The sequence below is a fragment of the Hesperophylax consimilis genome, chromosome 25, assembly GCF_061612785.1.
Source record: "Hesperophylax consimilis isolate HC1 chromosome 25, BYU_Hcon_1.0, whole genome shotgun sequence".
Lineage (NCBI taxonomy): Eukaryota > Metazoa > Arthropoda > Insecta > Trichoptera > Limnephilidae > Hesperophylax > Hesperophylax consimilis.
Window position 1 is genome coordinate 28,672,131 of NC_142860.1, and position 21,357 is coordinate 28,693,487.

The 21,357-nt window shown below is 38.1% G+C and overlaps 1 protein-coding gene across 1 annotated transcript in view; it reads left to right on the plus strand.

Moving 5' to 3' along the window:
• Positions 1 to 3,091: 3,091 nt before the first annotated feature.
• The window catches only part of LOC149411773 (attractin-like protein 1), a 97,185-nt gene continuing 78,919 nt past the window's right edge, over positions 3,092 to 21,357 (plus strand). The window contains exons 1-5 of the mRNA XM_089646921.1: positions 3,092 to 4,297; positions 10,221 to 10,421; positions 16,702 to 16,874; positions 18,548 to 18,628; positions 18,991 to 19,107. Of these exons, the coding sequence (XP_089503047.1) occupies positions 4,074 to 4,297; positions 10,221 to 10,421; positions 16,702 to 16,874; positions 18,548 to 18,628; positions 18,991 to 19,107 (796 nt within the window). The 5' untranslated portion in view covers positions 3,092 to 4,073. The remainder of the gene's footprint in view (positions 4,298 to 10,220; positions 10,422 to 16,701; positions 16,875 to 18,547; positions 18,629 to 18,990; positions 19,108 to 21,357) is intronic.

Below are 21,357 nucleotides of genomic sequence, written 5' to 3' on the forward strand. Positions count from 1 at the left end.
TTATACTTTGCACTTTATATCTAACCTTTACACTTTATACTGTATATTATACTTTAAACTTTATGCTGTACACTTTATACCTTGTACTTTTTAACTTTAGATTTATATTTATATTTATGTTAATAGCTCGTGTTATGTCTTTTGCATTTAAATAAATAAATAAACATTATTGGTAAAAGAACCAAAGCCGCTTGCCGGCAATATCGTGATCAATATTAGGTACTATCTAAAACGAAAAAAAGAAGTTAATTACAGACAAATACCAACGATCTTAAAACTAACGATAATTATTTTATTTCATTTTATGATGTGTAAAGAATTCAGCATGCGATAAAGTACCTACCTATAATATAGGATTTTCATTTTCAAAATTGGAACTGAACAACAGATGATGTGTAAAGAATTCAACATGCGATAAAGTACCTACCTATAATATAGGATTTTCATTTTCAAAATTGGAACTGAACAACAGATGTGTAAAGAATTCAACATGCGATAAAGTACCTACCTATAATATAGGATTTTCATTTTCAAAATTGGAACTGAACAACAGATGTATAAAGAATTCAGCATGCGATAAAGTACCTACCTATAATAGGTATAGGATTTTCATTTTCAAAATTGGAACTGAACAACAGATGTGTAAAGAATTCAGCATGCAAAAAATTAATAATGCATTATGTATAAAACATTTTCGTGAATAGTTTTTCTTGATCATTCTGCAGCAATTACAATTTGGGAGACGGGTTTGTGTACCGCCGCTCCGGGAACCATTTATTAGATAGCCAATTTCGCTACGTTTGGTAATTTAGCAGGGGTGCCCGGGTTCATCGGGTGAGGTGTATTCAGGATGCACCTGCCCAGATCGGGAGAGGCTGGTTTGGGGAGACCCTTTGACCTCTCCAACTGTACTCTCGACCCATCGCCATCGTCTTGTGGGAGGGATGTATTCATATATAGGGATGTAGTCCGTCACACCTACCCAACCATAATAACTTTTACCTGCCCAGAACTTCCTCTCCTGTCTTTCCTTAAAAAGACATTCAACACAGCATCCTCAAAGATGACATAGGCCCTGAGGGAAATAATTTCTCTGAGGGCCTCCCGTGTGGGCTTAATGTAAAAAAAAGTCAGAATAAGGTTTCAGCTTCACAAAAATATCCCGTGATTTTTCACGGGTCCACGCTAGTTTGCAATAAAAAATTGCTTTGATCTAGGATATTAGTCTAAATAAAAACATGTTATTTTCATTGTTATGATTATTTTTTGGGTTATGATATCGTGTTGTTGTTGAGCAGCAAGGAATAACCGACATCTAGTGAAAAACCGGGAAACTTGGAGATAAAGTACGGCCAAGGCGAGTCAGGGCGCCTGCATTACCGCCATCTATCAGAACTCATTCAAGCTCAGTCATAAACGCGGCCGGCACCTGCTTCGCCGGTCGGGCACAGTGTCCAGTTTTAGTGTTGCTAGATGCATTGTTTTTACCATAATTTCATGGATTTTTAAACTTTCATAATATTTTACCGGTTGCCAAAAGTATGAATTTTTGAGTGAGATAGGAAACATGTCTCTTAATTTAATTATTACCTTTGTCAAAAAATATGAAATAAATTATATCATTATAAAAAACTTCACTGAAAAGAATGAACAAATCTAAAAAACAAAACTGTTTACATTATAAAGGCATTCAAATTTGCGTAGCTTAGCTCCCAGTGAAAAAAAAGCTTTAAGAAAGATGACTTAAAAATTATGAACATTGAAAATATTTGAAATCAGCATTAAGTAAATAAAAATATATGTTTATTGTTTATATTTTTATTAAAAAATACCGCTGCCACTGCTCGAGTTGGACTATTTTAAGATTATTAAATATTATTTTATGCTTATAACGCGCGTGGTTTCACTGAACTGAGTCCAGTGAACACACTTTAGCGTGCCGTTCATAATATATACATCTATTTTATTTATTTTAATTTATTAATTAAAATGCCCTGACGGGCTTTAACATGATACATAATTTACTGCATAATACAGTGACAACAGAAGTTTTTTTTATTTCATTCGTAAACACGTTTCTTTGAAAGTCTATTCTTTTCTCAAGCTGTGCTACATCTTTTGTTCAATTATATGTTATTATATCATTGATATGATGTAACTTTAGTTAAATACCTTCACTCATTCTTTAGTAAAATGTACAGAAACATTTGCAGATTTCTTATTAAATAGTTTTATATCAAACGCAATAAAGGGAAGTGACAGTAATTTTCATAATACCTTTGTCTGATAAAACTTTTTTTTCAGTTTCGTGTAAAATCTTTGTTTATAGTTGACGCGAGAAAAAACATCGTTAAGGCATTTAAAAAACTTTATATTTTTATTTGCAATATCGATTTGTAATACTAAAATACAAAAGAGTCGTTTATCTGAAACAGTATTTTATTTTAAAATACTTTCCAAAGCAAATTAATCTGGAATTGAATGCAATACGAAAATATTTCCCGCGCGATCAGCTTTTTAATATAGTCATTTGTTTTTGGGGTATTATGCCGTGTTGCGCTACCCCTTCTTTAGCCAACGTTTAGGAGAGCATTGCAGTGTCCATCATCAGGGCAAATGTGTAATCTAAGGTTGACGTGAAATGTTTCATTTTTTCCACATTTCATCTGCCCTGATGATGGACACTGCAATACTCTCCGAAATGTTGGCCAAGAAAGGAGGTAGCGCAATACGGCATAATACCCCAAAAACAAATCACTATAATACTTTTGGCAATGAAAATCTTAAATCACACGAGCTTTTTAACAGTTCGCTTAAGAGAATTACATTGCAAAATATAACTGACCTGGGGGTTAAAACTCTCATATCATCTGTTTTCAAGAAGAATATATTATTTTGAAATAAGTTCAACAACAGCGAATTTTTCTAAAATCGAATGAAATGAATGTTTTCCGCTCAATCTCAAATGGAATGTTTTTTTTACCCTGCTTTTAATTTTTTGGTAAATGGCAACCTTTGCTTTGAAGAACAACAACAATGTCACGAATGTCATTTTCAAAATTGTCAACAATAACAAACCGAGCAAAGTTACCAGCGGTTGCGTCGTGGGTGGTTTAGTTTGAGTGGTTTATTTATGGGAATAGTGATGGTATAGTGGTATATGTATGGCTGCATCCGTCGACCAGTGTTCCCGAAGCTCCCGATTTTTCACTTCATGGAAAATAATTTATTGTCTGCAAATTTAGGTTTTATAAAATTCAACTAGGTATCAAATTAATATTTTCTAAAGGAAAATTACTAAACGGTGTACGTACCATTGAGTGACAGGCGGAGTGTTTATATGAAACCGGGAGATTTGAAGAATTAATGATCATTTGTTGTTATCTGCATACGTTGCTTTACAGTAAATACTGTTGAAATTGATTCAGTTCTTTTCATGATAGAGTTTTAAAAACCGTCAAATAATAATTACTGGACCCAGTGAATTGGCTGCTTTTACCGAAAGAATTCATTTTAGAACTAATTAATTCAATAAATAATAACCACGGTACACCGTTCAGTTGTACGACATCTCATAAAGTGACAGTTTTCTGTGTATATCAGACGATAAAATAAATCCCCATTAGAAAAATCGCATTATTCTACAATAATTTATTATTGCCCGTTAAAACGATAATTATTATGTTTTTAAGGGTGCTATTTATTATTTTCTGTTTATGGCCTGATTCAGAAACAGGCACTGATGACTCCCAAGCTCCTACTCATACTCCCAATTTTCCCCGAACTTTTCAAATTTCTCACGATATTTGGGTGAAAAATCTCTCGTATTAGAATTTTTAGGTTTAGTATGGGAACACTGCCGTCGGCAGTCTGTGATGCCGTACTACCAGAATTTCGGTAGATTTACCGATTTCAACGAAAATCTATCATTTTCTTTGGAAGTAGTTGGTATTATTTTATGACTGTGTACATCACAACATTTTGGAAACCATAATATAATCTGCTCCAGCCTGGGGATATCAGGGAAAAGGTTGCAGAGATTGTAATTTGTGCAAAAATAAGTTATTTACAAAATGTTTTCATTACTTTTCAAATCCAAATACCATCAAAAAAGCTCGTGGTTGCCGAACTTCCAGTGCTCAGTGCTCCTGTTGCTAGTGATATTCTGCCCGGAGCAAGTGTCTGGCAAGTGTAACAGTGATCAGCCTTGCTCCAATGGGGTCTGTGAAAATGAAACCTGTATCTGCAACGAAGGATGGCAAGGGCATGAGTGTCAGTACTGCGGAGGCAAGATCAGGTAATCCATATTGCGCACATACTCCATTCCCCGTCACTAATCCCGAATAAGGCCTTAGACACCTTACGCTATATTTAGGTGCGTGTTAAGTTCGTATTATATGTTGGGCTGACACCATTGATGTAATAAGTCTTGGTCGATGGCTGATACACTACCACGCTATAATCTTCCTCGGGAGAGGGGTTCAGATCAATTGAGGCACTGCCGCGGAATATCATTTCTATGTATGAGATCTGTCACTTCGACAGATGACAGCCGCGTAATTACGGCGCTCCGTAAATTATTCTGACCCCTTCTCCTGCCGTAGGTATAACGTAGCGCATTTTTTGGCGTCACAGGTTTGGAGAGTGATATATTTATGCAGGTTTGTATGTAGGTAAGGCGAGCAATATGGAGTTATAAAACGCTTTGAAATTATGTCGTAATCTGTCTCCCCCCTACTACGCAAACAATATAAACAGCATTTGGTTTCAACTTAATTACTACAAAAAATAACTATTTATGTTGTGGGAGATGGTAAAAGATGCAGTTCCATTTTTCTCAATCAAAGTTAAGTTTGAAGGTTAGGAAATACGCATACATTATTAAAATAACCCCAACTAAACCGTAAAAACTGATCTTGTGTATGTTTATTTAAACACCCGACTTAATAGTTGTCTCCGTTAGATATTAAAGTTGAAATCAAGTGTTGTTTTTTTAAAGAGCATTCGCATGCAGCGGAATTCGGAAAATTTTCTCCATTTTTTAATGTCAAACTTACAAATTAATCTGACAGCTCCATTTTCGAATGTCAAGCTTATAAATTAATCTGACAGCTCCATTTTCGAATGTCAAGCTTATAAATTAATCTGACAGCTCCATTTTCGAATGTCAAGCTTATAAATTAATCTGACAGCTCCATTTTCGAATGTCAAACTTTCAAATTAATCTGACGGCTAGGTATATTTTTTAATGTCAAGCTTACAAATTGATCTGACTTTTAATCTAAATGTTGAACGAAACGCTTGTGCAACATTATTACATTTGTTTTCGTACTTATTAAGTTTTTATAAATATTTCAGGAATAAGAATAGAAAACCAATTTGGATTGGGTAATTTCTTCCGTGTATCTGATACGATTTTAAAGAAATGGTTTTAATTATACGGCCGTGCAAAAAAACACAACGTAGCAATAATATGTTATTTCACCAGAAATATATTTTTTCATTAGCTCCACACAGGAGGCCTTAAGAAAAATAATTTACCCTTGTGTAATTTTTGTGGATGATGGGTGGACGGTCTTTGTGAGGAGAGGAAGGAGTGAACACGGGTCGTGAAGAGAACACGGGTCATGTTGTAGGAGGAAGGAAACACAGAGGCCGGCAAATCTTTCGACAGCTCGGCTGTTGAACTCAAGAACGAGTCGTAAAATCGACCCGTGTTCAAATGACACATGTCAACCCTGTACAAATGTTGGGCTCGTATTTTAGTGTCTTCCGACTGTGCAACGGTGCTGAAGGGATTAATGACCATAGTGCCTCGGAGCATCGAGCATTCCCATGCCCGTGCTCTGAAGGTTGCAATCTGTTCGTTAAGATAGGGGAATCTATCAAACAGACCGGCCATTTCTGCACAGAGTCAAGGGTTCAAGTACCTTGGGGCCTCCAGACCAGAGGTGGCTGCCAAATTCAACAGTAGGGTATATTTAAGATTTGAATTTTGAATTTCGTCAGCAGAATGCTGCCTGATCGTGAAATAATAATAAATACTAGAATCTTGCAATCGTACATAAAGATAGCAGCCAATAAAAATATGCATTAAGAAAATGAGGATAATGTTGGTAGCTCTTAGTCGAAGTACGATACAGTTAGATATTACCGGAAGGGGTAGGGTCGAAATAGCTCAGTGGTAGTGCAAAGCCCCGGCAAGACTCCTGCGCTCCTGGGTTCAGTTCCCAGATGCGTTTCATGACATTTTTAGACTTTTACATAGGAATAGCAAAAATTAAACAGTTTTTTCTTTCCTTTTATATGATACTGAAATGAATCTTTTTTTTGTAAATTTTTAGTATTAAATTGAATATGTTTGTCTGTTATCTATTTATGGGTGTGAATTTCTGAACAATATTCCATTTCAGTAACTGAATAACTGATACTGCATTATTCCTACTGATAATTTATTGTTTACCCTTTTCCAAGAAATACTGATGCACTAATGCGCTATCGTCACTAATACCAGTTTATCACTAATGGAATGCAATAATTCCAGTTGTAATGATGTTTTTCACATCAAATTTCACTGGAAAAGTTTTCATCACTGACAGATAGGAATTAAAATTGACTATAAGGTAGGTGTGATGTATGGTAATAAGGTTGAGTATTTAAGCAATAGATGGCGCTAGTCATAAAGCCTACTCCAGAGTCCGTCAGATGTCGCTAGAGTGTAACAAGTACTTGTGAGATGATAATGACAGGGAACAAGCTTCTCGAACGAGAGAATTACCAACCCTCGGGTAATGAACAGGGTAGCTAAATCCAGTCCTATTAACTGTAACGTAAATAAACACAATTATAGTAAAGAAACTTTTACTTTTTACAAAGAGTTCCCAACACCGAAATCTGCATAGTAACATATATGACAAATAGTATGGTAATAATTAATTGAACATTGTAGCGCCCGGCATTTTGTCACGGATCTGAATACTTTCTCCCTCACAGGCATAGCGCCGCTTCGCTCGGCAACTATCGCTTCTCTGCCCGGCCGAAAGGATGCCCCATTGGCCCAAGCTACCCCCACCCGGCACTAAGAGATATATAAAGGCGTGCTGACCTATATCAAATCAGTGTAGCCAGACTCCCGGTAGAACTAAGCAACAGCATCCTAGTGATCAGTGCTAAGTTAACAAACCAGTACCAAGTCGAGAGAACCCTCTGAGTCCTCCTTGGGAATTAAAGTAACCGTGCCCTAGTGGAGATTACTTGCCGTTCTTTTGCCCAACTATGATACCGCGGATCCTATGTTGGAGTTTTTACCTAAATACGCTAAATAAGTGTTTGGTGAGGACAATCGTGAACTTTCTTTGAAACTCTCAGTGATTCTATTTTTTTCTAAACTGTTCTGTACTCTTTACTAAAATTATAAGTTGTGAACCCTATATAAGTTAAATAAAATTTATATTATGAAAATCGACTATTTACTTATATTAATACCCGCCACAACATTGATTAGTATAATATTTTATATGAATTAGGACAATTGGGGAATGTGAAAGATTTGTGAAGGGAGATTTAAGTACCTTGGGAAATAGTTGTATAGTGTATGTATGTAGTGTAAAGTGTATAGTTTTTCCAGGTATAGAATGTATGGGTGTTTTGATTCAAATGTATCGCAGATGTAAGGATCCATAGAGTTATTTGTGTTACCCTTCGGTATGTTTAGACCACCAAGCTAGGCACATGCCCGTGTGTTGTGGTTGATTGATCGAAGAGAGTATAAAACATAGCATAACTTCCCGAGTCTCTTTGTTATAGAGCTAATATGGGCCTCCCAACATAATTGGTTATCTATAATTACACCAAGGCACTTTATTTCATTAGACGGTTTGAGAATTGGGCATGCACAACTGAGGTAGTGGAGATGTGTCTAGGTTTTGTGAGCAAGTGTGAATGATTAGTTTGTTATAGAGCTAATATGGGCCTCCTAGCATAGTTGGTTATCTATAATTACACCAAGGTACTTTATTTCATTAGACGGTTTGAGAATTGGGCATGCACAACTGAGGTAGTGGAGATGTGTCTAGGTTTTGTGAGCAAGTGTGAATGATTAGTTTGTTATAGAGCTAATATGGGCCTCCTAGCATAGTTGGTTATCTATAATTACACCAAGGTACTTTATTTCATTAGACGGTTTGAGAATTGGGCATGCACAACTGAGGTAGTGGAGATGTGTCTAGGTTTTGTGAGCAAGTGTGAATGATTAGTTTGTTATAGAGCTAATATGGGCCTCCTAGCATAGTTGGTTATCTATAATTACACCAAGGTACTTTATTTCATTAGACGGTTTGAGAATTGGGCATGCACAACTGAGGTAGTGGAGATGTGTCTAGGTTTTGTGAGCAAGTGTGAATGATTAGTTTGTTATAGAGCTAATATGGGCCTCCTAGCATAGTTGGTTATCTATAATTACACCAAGGTACTTTATTTCATTAGACGGTTTGAGAATTGGGCATGCACAACTGAGGTAGTGGAGATGTGTCTAGGTTTTGTGAGCAAGTGTGAATGATTAGTTTGTTATAGAGCTAATATGGGCCTCCTAGCATAGTTGGTTATCTATAATTACACCAAGGTACTTTATTTCATTAGACGGTTTGAGAATTGGGCATGCACAACTGAGGTAGTGGAGATGTGTCTAGGTTTTGTGAGCAAGTGTGAATGATTAGTTTGTTATAGAGCTAATATGGGCCTCCTAGCATAGTTGGTTATCTATAATTACACCAAGGTACTTTATTTCATTAGACGGTTTGAGAATTGGGCATGCACAACTGAGGTAGTGGAGATGTGTCTAGGTTTTGTGAGCAAGTGTGAATGATTAGTTTGTTATAGAGCTAATATGGGCCTCCTAGCATAGTTGGTTATCTATAATTACACCAAGGTACTTTATTTCATTAGACGGTTTGAGAATTGGGCATGCACAACTGAGGTAGTGGAGATGTGTCTAGGTTTTGTGAGCAAGTGTGAATGATTAGTTTGTTATAGAGCTAATATGGGCCTCCTAGCATAGTTGGTTATCTATAATTACACCAAGGTACTTTATTTCATTAGACGGTTTGAGAATTGGGCATGCACAACTGAGGTAGTGGAGATGTGTCTAGGTTTTGTGAGCAAGTGTGAATGATTAGTTTGTTATAGAGCTAATATGGGCCTCCTAGCATAGTTGGTTATCTATAATTACACCAAGGTACTTTATTTCATTAGACGGTTTGAGAATTGGGCATGCACAACTGAGGTAGTGGAGATGTGTCTAGGTTTTGTGAGCAAGTGTGAATGATTAGTTTGTTATAGAGCTAATATGGGCCTCCTAGCATAGTTGGTTATCTATAATTACACCAAGGTACTTTATTTCATTAGACGGTTTGAGAATTGGGCATGCACAACTGAGGTAGTGGAGATGTGTCTAGGTTTTGTGAGCAAGTGTGAATGATTAGTTTGTTATAGAGCTAATATGGGCCTCCTAGCATAGTTGGTTATCTATAATTACACCAAGGTACTTTATTTCATTAGACGGTTTGAGAATTGGGCATGCACAACTGAGGTAGTGGAGATGTGTCTAGGTTTTGTGAGCAAGTGTGAATGATTAGTTTAGGAAGGTTTTCTGGGAGCTTAAATTTTCGGATTGAAAAATGTATGAATTGAGTTTTTTGAACATTTAGGGTGAGGAGGTTATAGTCCAACCATTTTTTTATTTAGTCCTCAATTAGCTTTCTGTCAAAACCCGAATTTTCAATTTTTTTGTAATAATTTTGTTTGGTTATTATTATGAAGTTAATGCAAATATTACGATACTAAGGGATCTCATAAATAAATCTTTGAATAAAGTAATTGAATAATATCTTCACTCTAAATAATACTAGGTGGGTTAAGGTAGGAAGGGATTTATTAATGCGATCTTGAAGATGCTGTATAAGAGACTATTGCAAAACAGTTGATAGGGGATAGCCAATCTTCTTACGAAAAAAAGAAACGAAAAACCCACTTGACGAATAGGTTTGGAAAAATTCAATATTCGGCATGCAAAGGGTCGATGGAAAAAGAAATTCGATAAGTGGTCTAAGGGGCAAAAAAGTTTGGGATCCTCTGATCTAGTCGTACAGCTTGAACTCGATGATTTTCCAAAAATTCGAATTAATTCCAGGTGAATGTACATTGTGATTGTTTGATGTTTCCAGATTGGTGGAGCCCCGGGGCTTCATCCATGACGGGCCGGGGAGCTACTCCATCGGCGTGAAGTGCAGCTGGCTGATAGACGCAGGAGGCCCCAACACCACGGTGCGGCTGCACTTCGAGGACTTTCACACGGAGTGCGGCTGGGATCACCTCTACGTGTACGATGGTGATAGCGTCGACTCTCCTCTGCTGGCCGTCTTCAGGTCTGTCTACCCTAGAATATTAGTAATACGCCCAACTGCAGTAAAATATTGACAGTATTCACTTGTGCTGTCTGGCAACTCTGTCCGCTAGAGGCGCTAGTGTTGCATGTAGCCGGATACAAAACATAGAGAGATCAGAAATAGATAATATACTGACATGAAATACAAACTTAAACCGAAACCACTCAACCGAAAAAAAACATGTCATGTAATATATTTAAGTATAATTATTTCAGAAAGAACAATATTAAATATTTTTAAATATTGAAGACAATATTAGTGATTCTTAAACGCAAATCTGAAACAGAAAAATCAGAAAAGGAAACGGTCACATCTGGGACTCGAACCCAGGACCCTTGTCTTTCCGGGACAATGCTCTACCAACTGCGCTAATGGGACCCTATCCTCACGTTGTGTACGTTGGCTATTACTTGTTCTCTCATGTCTCGAGGAACAAAAGGTCTCACACGACCAGTGGAGATGTCGCACCATAATAATTCGTCCGTGTCGGGAATTATCATCTTCCGCAAGACAAGGGAGGAGTCCTCATGCGCCTTAATAAGATCGTCGTCGTGACTCTGCTCTATCCCCATACGTCTGTAATCAATAGCAGAGGGGCTGTTTATCTCTTCTATTCGAGACAGCGTATCTGTTACGGTGTTGAGATGACCGGAGATGTGTTTAACGTCGGTGGTGAACTGTGAAATGAAATCTAGTTGTCTTTCTTGTCGCGTTTTATAATGTTTTAGGTGTTCTTGCTCGTTTTCTGATACAATTAAAATGTCATCTATATACACGAAACATGATTCTAAATCTCTTGTTACAGCGTGCATAAATCTTTGGAAGGTTTGGGCTGCGTTAGATAGTCCAAACTGCATCGATGTAAATTCGTATAAGCCAAACGGTGTTATTATTGCGGTTTTCGGTATGTCCGCCTCGTCGACTGGGATTTGATTGTAGGCGCGCACTAGGTCAATTGTAGAGAATATTTTTGCCTTATTTAATTTGTGAGCGAAGTCGTGGAGCTGTGGTATCGGAAATTTGTCTGGCGTTGTTATTGCGTTTAAACGCCTATAATCGCCGCAAGGACGCCATTCCCCGTTGGATTTTTTCACCATGTGTAGTGGGCTCGCCCAGCTACTTTTGGATGGCCTGCAAATCCCTTGCTCCATCATAAATTTAAATTCCTTCTTTGCGGCTTCAAGCAGTGCTGGTGCCATCCTGCGGGCTCGTTCAGTTACCGGCGGTCCCTTGGTTTCTATGACGTGAGTGACGTTGTGACTCGGAACGTCTTGACTCTTGATGTTGGGTCGAGTCAGTGTTGGGTATTTTTGTAGGATGTCCCGGTATTTTTGACTTGAAAACAGCGTTGAAATGCCAGATGAGGGTCCTTGCAGCGAAGCTCCTCTAATCTGCAATCCTGTTGACTGGTCCGTTAGGGTTCCTTTCTTCAAGTTGACGCTTAAGTTGAAGAAGTGTAAGAAATCTGCTCCTAAAATGGCTTTCGAGACGTCTGCGATGATGAACTTCCACTTCATATCGCGGCGGAGGCCAAATTGGAGATTTATGGTTTTTGTACCGTATGTTTTTATATGTTTCCCACTAGCACTGTATAATGTGGTGGGGCATGTATCTGTGGTGACCGTATTGGTCGTGTTCCCGCATGATCTTGGGAGAACAGATACGTCAGCACCAGTGTCAATTAAAAATTTCTGTCGCGTCACGAGTTCGTGAATGAAGAGACGACAAGTTTTTTGAGGAAAATCGCACGTCTCTACTGCGGGTTTTCCACTGTCGTTTCTTGACTTATTATTAATAAAAGTACATGGTTTGGTGCAATTATGTGATTTGTTACCGAATTTTGCATGGTAACTGCAGTAGCCGTGTACAGTGTTATTAGTGTGTAACGGTCTACCACGTGACCTGGAACGAGGTCGGTGCGCGGAATTTGGGTATGATGTCGATGGATGACGCCATTCGCGGCGGGTGCTGGGATTCCGGTTTTCGAAATTAATGTTTGCCTGTCCATGATCATCTCTCCGAGTTGTTTTAAGTCGACTGACTTCTAGAGTGAGTGCCGAAATTTGTTCTTGTAAGTTTTGTAATATAGCACTGATGTTTGGATTCGAGTTCGGGATGCCATTATGATGATTATTGTCCATAGTTTCACATTCAGATTTTTGATAAACTTCCGAGATTTTATCTGCTGCAGATGCTAGTTACAACAGATTGTCGTCGGGTAGTGCGGTAAGAATGGCCTGAATGTGTTGCGGGAGTCTTTGTAGCCAAAGTACGCGTACGATTGGGCTCTCCGATAGCCCGGGACCAGTGAGTTCATGGATGAGTCGAAGCAGTCCAGAAGGCTTCCTGTCCTCGAGCTGAAGTCCGGTTAGAAGACGAGTGAGTCGCTTTTCTTCAGAATCTTGTAATCTCTCGATGAGTGCTGATTTGAGATGAGTGTACTTGTCTGCTGCAGGAGGATTGATGACGATGTCGCTTACGGTCCTGAGGGTCTCCATATCCAAAGCGGCAACAATAATGTTGTACTTGGTGAGGTCATCCTTTAGTCTTGAGTTAGAAAATTGGCTTTCAGCTTGTGCGAACCAAAGTGCAATGTTGTCGCGCCAGCACGCGGGTAGTTTAACCGAGACAGAGTTTATTGTTGTGTCCATTGTGGAATTATTACCATGGATTTCGTTCGATGTCTGGTTATTCTCGAATGACATATTGTGTTGATAATACGGCAAGCAATAGGCAGTATAAAATAGGCAGATGTAAGTGTAAAAATAGCAAGGAAACAAAAGCAATGACGACAGTAAATTTAGGTTTTGAAAAAAATTTTAAAATTCAAAAATGTTAGATTGATGGTATCCGGAAATTTCAAAAATCCCTTAATCTAGAGAGCATACAATGTAAATAATGTGAATGTACTGTGACGAGTTCAACTTGTCTGGTCACTTAATTTAATAAACATGTAACAATATTGTACACTTGCAAAAAAAATTTTTTTTTTTTAAAAAGTTATTTTAGAATGTTCGTATTCGGAAATTTAGCTGTAAAATCACTGTATGTAGGATTAATTATGGTTCGTTACTTGGTGTTGATTACTGGGCATTGATTTGTGGTGGATGTTACGAGGTCCGGAACTGAAGTTCTGCCTGCGTAGTAAATCCGGTAGATCCTTGATCTGCGATGAAATTGATGTTGGTCTGCAGAGATTGTTGCGTTCTGCGGTGAATTTGATGCTTGGTCTGCAGCTGCTGGTGCGGTGTTTCACTGAAATTGAGATTTTTTGGCACTATACTATTCGAATATACGAGTTTTTTGGTTCAGATTAGTGGGTATATTTGATATACTTAATTATTAGAATTGGTGGGACAATAATGTTTTATTTTGAAATGTGCTTTATAATTCGACAATCAGACTCTAATAAATATACTGGACTTGAAAATGTTGAAAAAGAGATTGTAAGTAATGAGATTGGAAGTTACTTACTCGATTGTCCAGGATTCCAGCTTCAACGATCGACCTACCGTGTCCACTAAATATTATTATCACCAGAAATGTCGAGGGTCACCAGTATGGCAGCGTGAACGTCGGGATCACCAGTATGGCAGTGTAAAGTCGGGATCACCAGTATGGCAGGATAAATATAATTTACGATGGCTGCCGGTATCGTAAATCTGTGTTCAAGGAATTCTGATGATTGAAATATAAAGGTCTGCGATCTTTGTTGAATTTATTTGCGAGAATGAATTTACAAGTTAAGTGAACGCAGAGACGGTGGTAGTAGAGAGTGGTGGTTTGGTCGAAAGTTGAAACTAGAATGGCAGAGAGTTGCGTTCCCGTCCGCGCCTGGCTCTCCCGGGGCTTCAGACGGCGGAGTAATTATTTAGTGTTATCATATGTGGGACGAGTTAAAGTAGTCCCCATATATTTTTAAATATTGAAGACAATATTAGTGATTCTTAAACGCAAATCTGAAACAGAAAAATCAGAAAAGGAAACGGTCACATCTGGGACTCGAACCCAGGACCCTTGTCTTTCCGGGACAATGCTCTACCAACTGCGCTAATGGGACCCTATCCTCATCGGTCACTTTTAACTGTATCATACTTCGAATAAGAACTACCAACGTTGTCTTCATTTTTTCACCGCACATTTTTTTATTGGCAACTATCTTTATGTATGATCGCAAGATTCAACCCGAACTAAATGCAATCCTAGACAGCGTCTTATAGATAAACCTATCTTATTGTTTTTATTTTTAATGTGCGACATCTATTGACTTTTTCTGCAAGTCTAGAAATGAATTATTATTTTTCGGAATAACTTATTGAGTAAAACCTCGGTGAAAAAATGAAGACAACGTTGGTAGTTCTTATTCGAAGTATGATACAGTTAAAAGTGACCGATGAGGATAGGGTCCCATTAGCGCAGTTGGTAGAGCATTGTCCCGGAAAGACAAGGGTCCTGGGTTCGAGTCCCAGATGTGACCGTTTCCTTTTCTGATTTTTCTGTTTCAGATTTGCGTTTAAGAATCACTAATATTGTCTTCAATATTTAAAAATATTATAATTTGAGGTTTTACTCAATAAGTTATTCCGAAAAATAATAATATTAAATATACTTGTATTTACTTTATATTTTCCATACTACACAATTTTAATAATATTTAAGTGAAATCCTCAGCACGGGAGATCGCAGTGAGGATGTCATTATATCTACCAAAAATTTTCCAGTAAGAATTTGCCAACATTGATAATTCCAAAACTTAATGTAATATCAAAAAGATAAATGGTTGTATTAAAATTTCCGTACCCATTTTCCGAGCTGAAAGTTTCATTTATCAATTTTTTCCTGAATTTTTTTTTTTAATTTCCTAAGAAGGAAATTCCCTAATTTCAAACAATATTGAATAGGTGTCTTATCGTTTCCGACCTATTATGCTACACATTTTCCCAGAAGAATTTTTCTCACAAAAATAAAGTTTTCCAAGATCAAAAACATGATAAATTCACAAAACTGAGTAACAAAATCAAATAGATAAATGTCTTACCAAACAAATTTTTCGAAAATGTCAAAACTTTGAACCCAATATCATATACGACGATGTAACGGTTTTTTTGTCCCGTGCTGGTGTAAATATTTGCATTAAAAAATAACCCAAAGTTTCTTCTTCTTTATGTGCCGTATCAGGTCCCCCCGACGTTGGCGATCACTCTAGAAAATGTCTCTTTGTCTTGCGCTGCCCGGAATAGCTCCTCCACACTTCTAATGCCGGTCCACTCTCGTATATTTCGCAGCCAAGACATTTGTCTCCTACCAGGCCCTCTGCGACCCTCTATCTTGCCTTTCAATATTAACTGGAGCAAGTGATACTTCTCCCCTCGAAGTACATGACCCAGATATGAAATTTTCCTGATTTTTATTAATCTAAGCAGTTCTCTCTCTGCTCTAGCCCGCCTGAGAATTTCTGTGTTGGTGATCATGTCAGTCCATGGGACTTTGAGTATTCTCCGGTGAAGCCACATTTCAAAAGCCTCTAACCTGTTCATGGTATTACCCAAAGTTTAATGCAATGATAAAAAGAACACAATAAACTCGTTGATTAACTACAGGCCGCCTCACAACAAGAAACCCTTGTGACGAGGACTGTGAAAAAAAATTTGAATTTATACTTGTATGTATTATTCTTTATACCTACATCATGTACACACTTTGCAATTGCAACTAATAAAAAAAGTATTAACTACAATAATAACACTGTGAATTACTTAAATAATTTATATATTGTTATTTATAAATAATTTATTAGGCAGAGATTGGTTTCGTTGTTGGCGCAACATTTTGACAGCTTGTAATGATGCCCGTAGCGGTAAATTACGAAAACATTGGACAGTACGGTTTAGATATGAGCCCGCACAATCAATTTGAATACGGGAATTTGCTGGAATACGGAATGCGGATATTTAAAATCGTTTTCGTGAAATATTTTTATAAACGGACCCCCACAATCGTATCAGCCGGCTTTGAAATATATATATTTCCGACATCTGTCAGATGAGTCCATAAGTTTTAAAATATATCTACACTAGAGCCATCTATGTCTCGGAGCTATGTCACATTTTCAAGTTTATTCTCACATATTTTACACTTTCTTTTTACTGAATAATCCTTTGTTGATGTGTCTCTATTGTACAATCTAAGGTCACTCGCACCAACTTGTGATGTACGTAGCACGTTTCACTTGGGTTTCTAATGTGTTCTCTTCTTACAGCGGGCTGATGTACAAGGATTCGTATGCAGTGCGCAGCGTGCCGGAGATAATGACGCACTCGGGCTCGGTGCTGCTGCACTTCTTCTCCGATCTAGCAAACAGCATGTCAGGCTTCAACATCTCCTACGCCATCAACGCCTGTCCCAGCAAGTATTCTAGTCAAAATTGCTCGGGTTAGTATATTCATACAATTTATTAAACAAACATGTTGTCAGAGATGTGCAAAATGGGTACCCAAAACCATTTGAAATGCAAAATGGAAATGGGTCAAAACTTTTCCATTTGAAAATGCAAAATGCAAAATAGTTTTTAGAAAAGCATTTCAAATGCAAAATACCTATTTTCAAAATGCATTGAAAATGCAAAATGGTTTCTCAGGTCAAACAATTAAAATAATTATAGAATTTTAAACAGTTTTGTCATTTAATAATGGACATCAATGTAGAATAAACATATTACATGATGGTAAATCAAAAAATGCCACGACTACGGATAATGAAACACAAAAAATTTTCGCGGGACAAATGTTGCCAACGTAAAAACATAGAAACTGCTATCTATCATTTAATATTACAGCGTCATAGCCCCATGTTCAGTATTTGAAACAGTATTTTTTGTAATGGTATCACTCAATTGCTAGGGCTTCTACCAGGGAGCAACTTGACAAATGTAAATTATTGAAAGGACACGGGTTCAAGTCCCGTTGGCGTCATGTATCTTTTATCAGGAGATTTTTCAATGTGGATGAGTGTTTCAGGCTAATAATTATTGCTAATAAATAATTGTTAAATTATCTCTCATAGCGAGGTTGAGGACCGACTGATATTTGGGGCTTAAGAAAAAAAGATGAGTGGAGATAGTAGGAAGAATGTTGCAAAAAAGCATTTAAAATGGAAAATGCATTGAGAAAAGCATTTAAAATGGAAAATGCATTGAGAAAAGCATTTAAAATGGAAAATGCATTGAGAAAAGCATTTAAAATGCAAAATGCAAAATGGTTTTTAGAAAAGCATTTAAAATGCAAAATGGAAAATACCCATTTTGCATTTCCATTTGATATGGATTTATTTGAAATAAAGTACATCTCTGCATGTTGTAACGTACCTGACAAATTTCAACAAGCATTTTTACAGCTTGACAAACTAAACTTTGCCAGCCAATCAGAATAAAGCACAGTTTGAATGCAAAAAAACTATCAACTCGCCTTAATTTGCATAATTAAAACTAGATTTGCGTGCGTCCATTTACCTCAAATAAACATTTACATATTAAACTGTTGGACTGTTCCATGTTAATGGTACAAGTTAGTATTAAATTATTACAAGGATTCCCTCATCGAGCTGAGGACCATGTGTTACAAATTGTACTATTTATTTTGAACATAATAAAAATGCTACGAAGAAGTAGTTTACATGAGATGAAGCGGCGTGAAGATTATTATTACCTACATAATTTTAATGTACAATTAACTTACATAAGAACACACGGGGTTCTAAAGAAATACATCTCGTTTTTCTTGCAACATATACTCTGACCGCTTCTCTCTGCCTGCACTGCTTCTTCTCACTTTGACGTCTACAAACGCTTTTGACTTGCGACTTTGCTATTGCACTTCCGTGGACCACTGCCTTTTCTTCCCCCCGGATACACAACATCGCGGCAACCGACCCAGGCCCTGAACACCGAGCAGCTCGCCGACTAGAAACCCGGCGACTCTATCTGCAGTCAATGTAAAGGACGCCCCTCTGATACAGTATGTAATAATAATTGTCACCTCTGATTGTTATATTTTAAATCAAACTTTCCGGAACTTTTTTTAATGTTATGTTTTTTAATCTTCTTTTAGGTAATGGTTTTTGCGACCACTCGGTCTGCTCATGTCACGAGGGTTGGACTGGTAACGCTTGCGATAGGCAAACATGTCCAGGTATTATTATTTCTTATATAGATAATACGACATTAAGCTTTACTAAATTTTTTTTATTTATTTGTATCTAGATACCCCTGTTTGTATCCGTATAAATTGTAAAACATAGTTCGTTTTGATTTGCGTGTTCCCAATCATCTGGTCTGCCGCAGAAAGCCCGACACACTCCAGTGCTTTTTAAACAGTGGGGTATATTTTTAAATAAAGTATGATTTGATTTGTAAAAATAAGTTTTTTAGAATTGCGGTCGGAACCTTTGGTTTCATAAAGGTGCACATTTTAATATTTCTGTGGTTAATTTCTAGATTTGAATATAAAGTGTGGTGTTTATCTTTCTAAAACCTTTAGATCATGTATTCCAGGGAATTGTTCAGCGGCCAGTGATCAGGGGACGTGCCAGCGCTCCGCAGCCGGAGTGGAGGCCTGCGCCTGCTCCCCGGGGTACGGGGGACACGACTGCTCGCAACCAATCGAATACGGTAATTAAATATAATATTCATTCCATATATCAGATTGTGTGCACTAAAATGCATAAAATGTACATTAACAATAAGAAAAAGTAAACGTACAAGTTACTTTTAAATAACATTCAATTTAAGTAAAATCAATTGTTCAATTAGTTTTTACGGAAATGCCGTGCTAAGTTGGCACGTGCAAAAAAAAAAACAAAAAAAAAAAATATAAAAAATAAATATAGGGTTAAATGTAGTTAATAAGTATAAAGTTAAAAGATAGCTATTGTTAGTATGTACAGGGTGTCCGGGGGTAAAGTGCACAAACTTCGGGAGGTGATTCTACATGATGGTAGAAGTAAAAAAGATTAAAAAAGTTTCTCGAAATTTCATTGTTTTTTTTCCCATGCAAAAATATTTTTTCATATTATTTTCTCCATAAAAACAAAAATTTTTGTACCCGAAAACTACCTTAATATTGAAAAGTATTTATCTTTTTTACTTGTTACTATCATGTAGAATCACCTGCCCAAGTTTGTCCACTTTACCCCCGGACACTGTATTTTTTAAATTTTTTATTTTTATTTATATTAACTCCATACAGGAGGCCCTGAAGAAAATAATTTCCCTCAGGGCCTATGTCATCTTTGGGGATGCTGTGTGGAGGGTCTTTTTGTGGAGAGGAAGGAGTGAACATGGGTCTTGAAGAGTCCCATGTTGTAGGAGGGAGGAAACACAGAGGCCGGCAGTTCGTTCCACAGCCGAGCTGTTGAACTTAAGAACGAATCGTAGAAGCGACCCGTTCTCATGTGACAAATGTCAACTGTGTACAAATGTTGGGCGCGCGTTTGGCGTGTATCCCGACTACGCACCGGTGCCGAAGGGATCAATGACGCTAGTTCCTCAGAGCATCTTCCATTGTAATACCGATAGAACAAGGACAGCATACCTACCTGACGCCTGTGCACTAAAGATTGCAGTCCGTTTGTTAAGATTGGGGAATCTATCAAACGGACCGCCCGTTTCTGCACAAAGTCAAGGGTTTTTTTCAGGTATTTAGGGGCTCCGGACCAGAGATGGCTGCCAAATTCGACAGTAGGGCGCACTTGCGATTTGTACAGGGTCAGCAGTTGTGTACTATTAAAGTATCTGCGGGCCCTGTACAGTACGCCCAGCTTCTGAGAGGCCAACTTTACTCTGGCTTCGATGGAGCCCCCGTACCTGAGCTGGTCACTTATAGTTACACCAAGCATATCAATGGAAGGCCTGTTCGGAAGATTGCTTCCGTTGAAGGAGACTAGATTATCATTTGGATCCCTTTTAGACGTAATCAGACAGGATTGGGTCTTTGAAACATTAAATTCGACGAGATTATTTTTACCCCAGGAGGAAATACTCTCGAGATAACCGTCCATTCTCTGCTTCAAAGCCCTCCGAGCCGTTGGAGTTTGTGTGCCCTTTGGGGGCTTGTCAAACAAAAAGCTATCATGAACTGTACTGTCATCCGCGTAACAATGAATCGGTGCACATGTCAAAAGCTCATTGATGTGCAACAAAAACAAAGTCGGAGACAGAACCGATCCCTGTGGGACGTCAGCATTTATGGAGTGCAAGGAAGAGGTGAAACCGTCAGCTACCGCCTGAATCGACCTATCCCTTAAAAAGTCAGCAATCCACGTACACAGGGATGCGGGAAGTCCGTAAGAATGCAATTTGTTGACAAGTCCTCGGTGCCAGACCCGGTCAAAGGCCTTGGATATGTCTAGTGCGACCGTTTGGGTCTCACCGTGACGTTCCAGGCACCGCCCCCAAACATGCGTCACATACGCGAGAAGATCACCGCACGAGCGGTTCCGCCGGAATCCGTATTGACGGTCGTTGATAATTTTGTTCTTCTCGAGGTATGTGAGCAGTTTGTCGTTGATCACACGTTCCATCACTTTGGACAGAACTGATGTGATCGCTATGGGGCGGTAGTTGGCCGGGTTGGAGCGGTCACCTTTCTTGGGAATAAGGTGAATGACCGCTTTTTTCCAACCAGAGGGCACAGTGCCACACTTCAGGGACATTTTGAAGAGCTTTGTCAAAACTGGAACTATTTCCGCAGCACACCTCTGCAATACCAGGGCAGGTATTCCATCAGGTCCACTAGCTTTGTTAACATCGAGCCCCCGTATAACGTGGAGTACATCCCGATACCGGATCCTCAGCTTTTTCATATAGAAGCCGCAGTGAGGAACCGACGGCGGAACAGCACCTCCGTCATCGAGGGTCGAG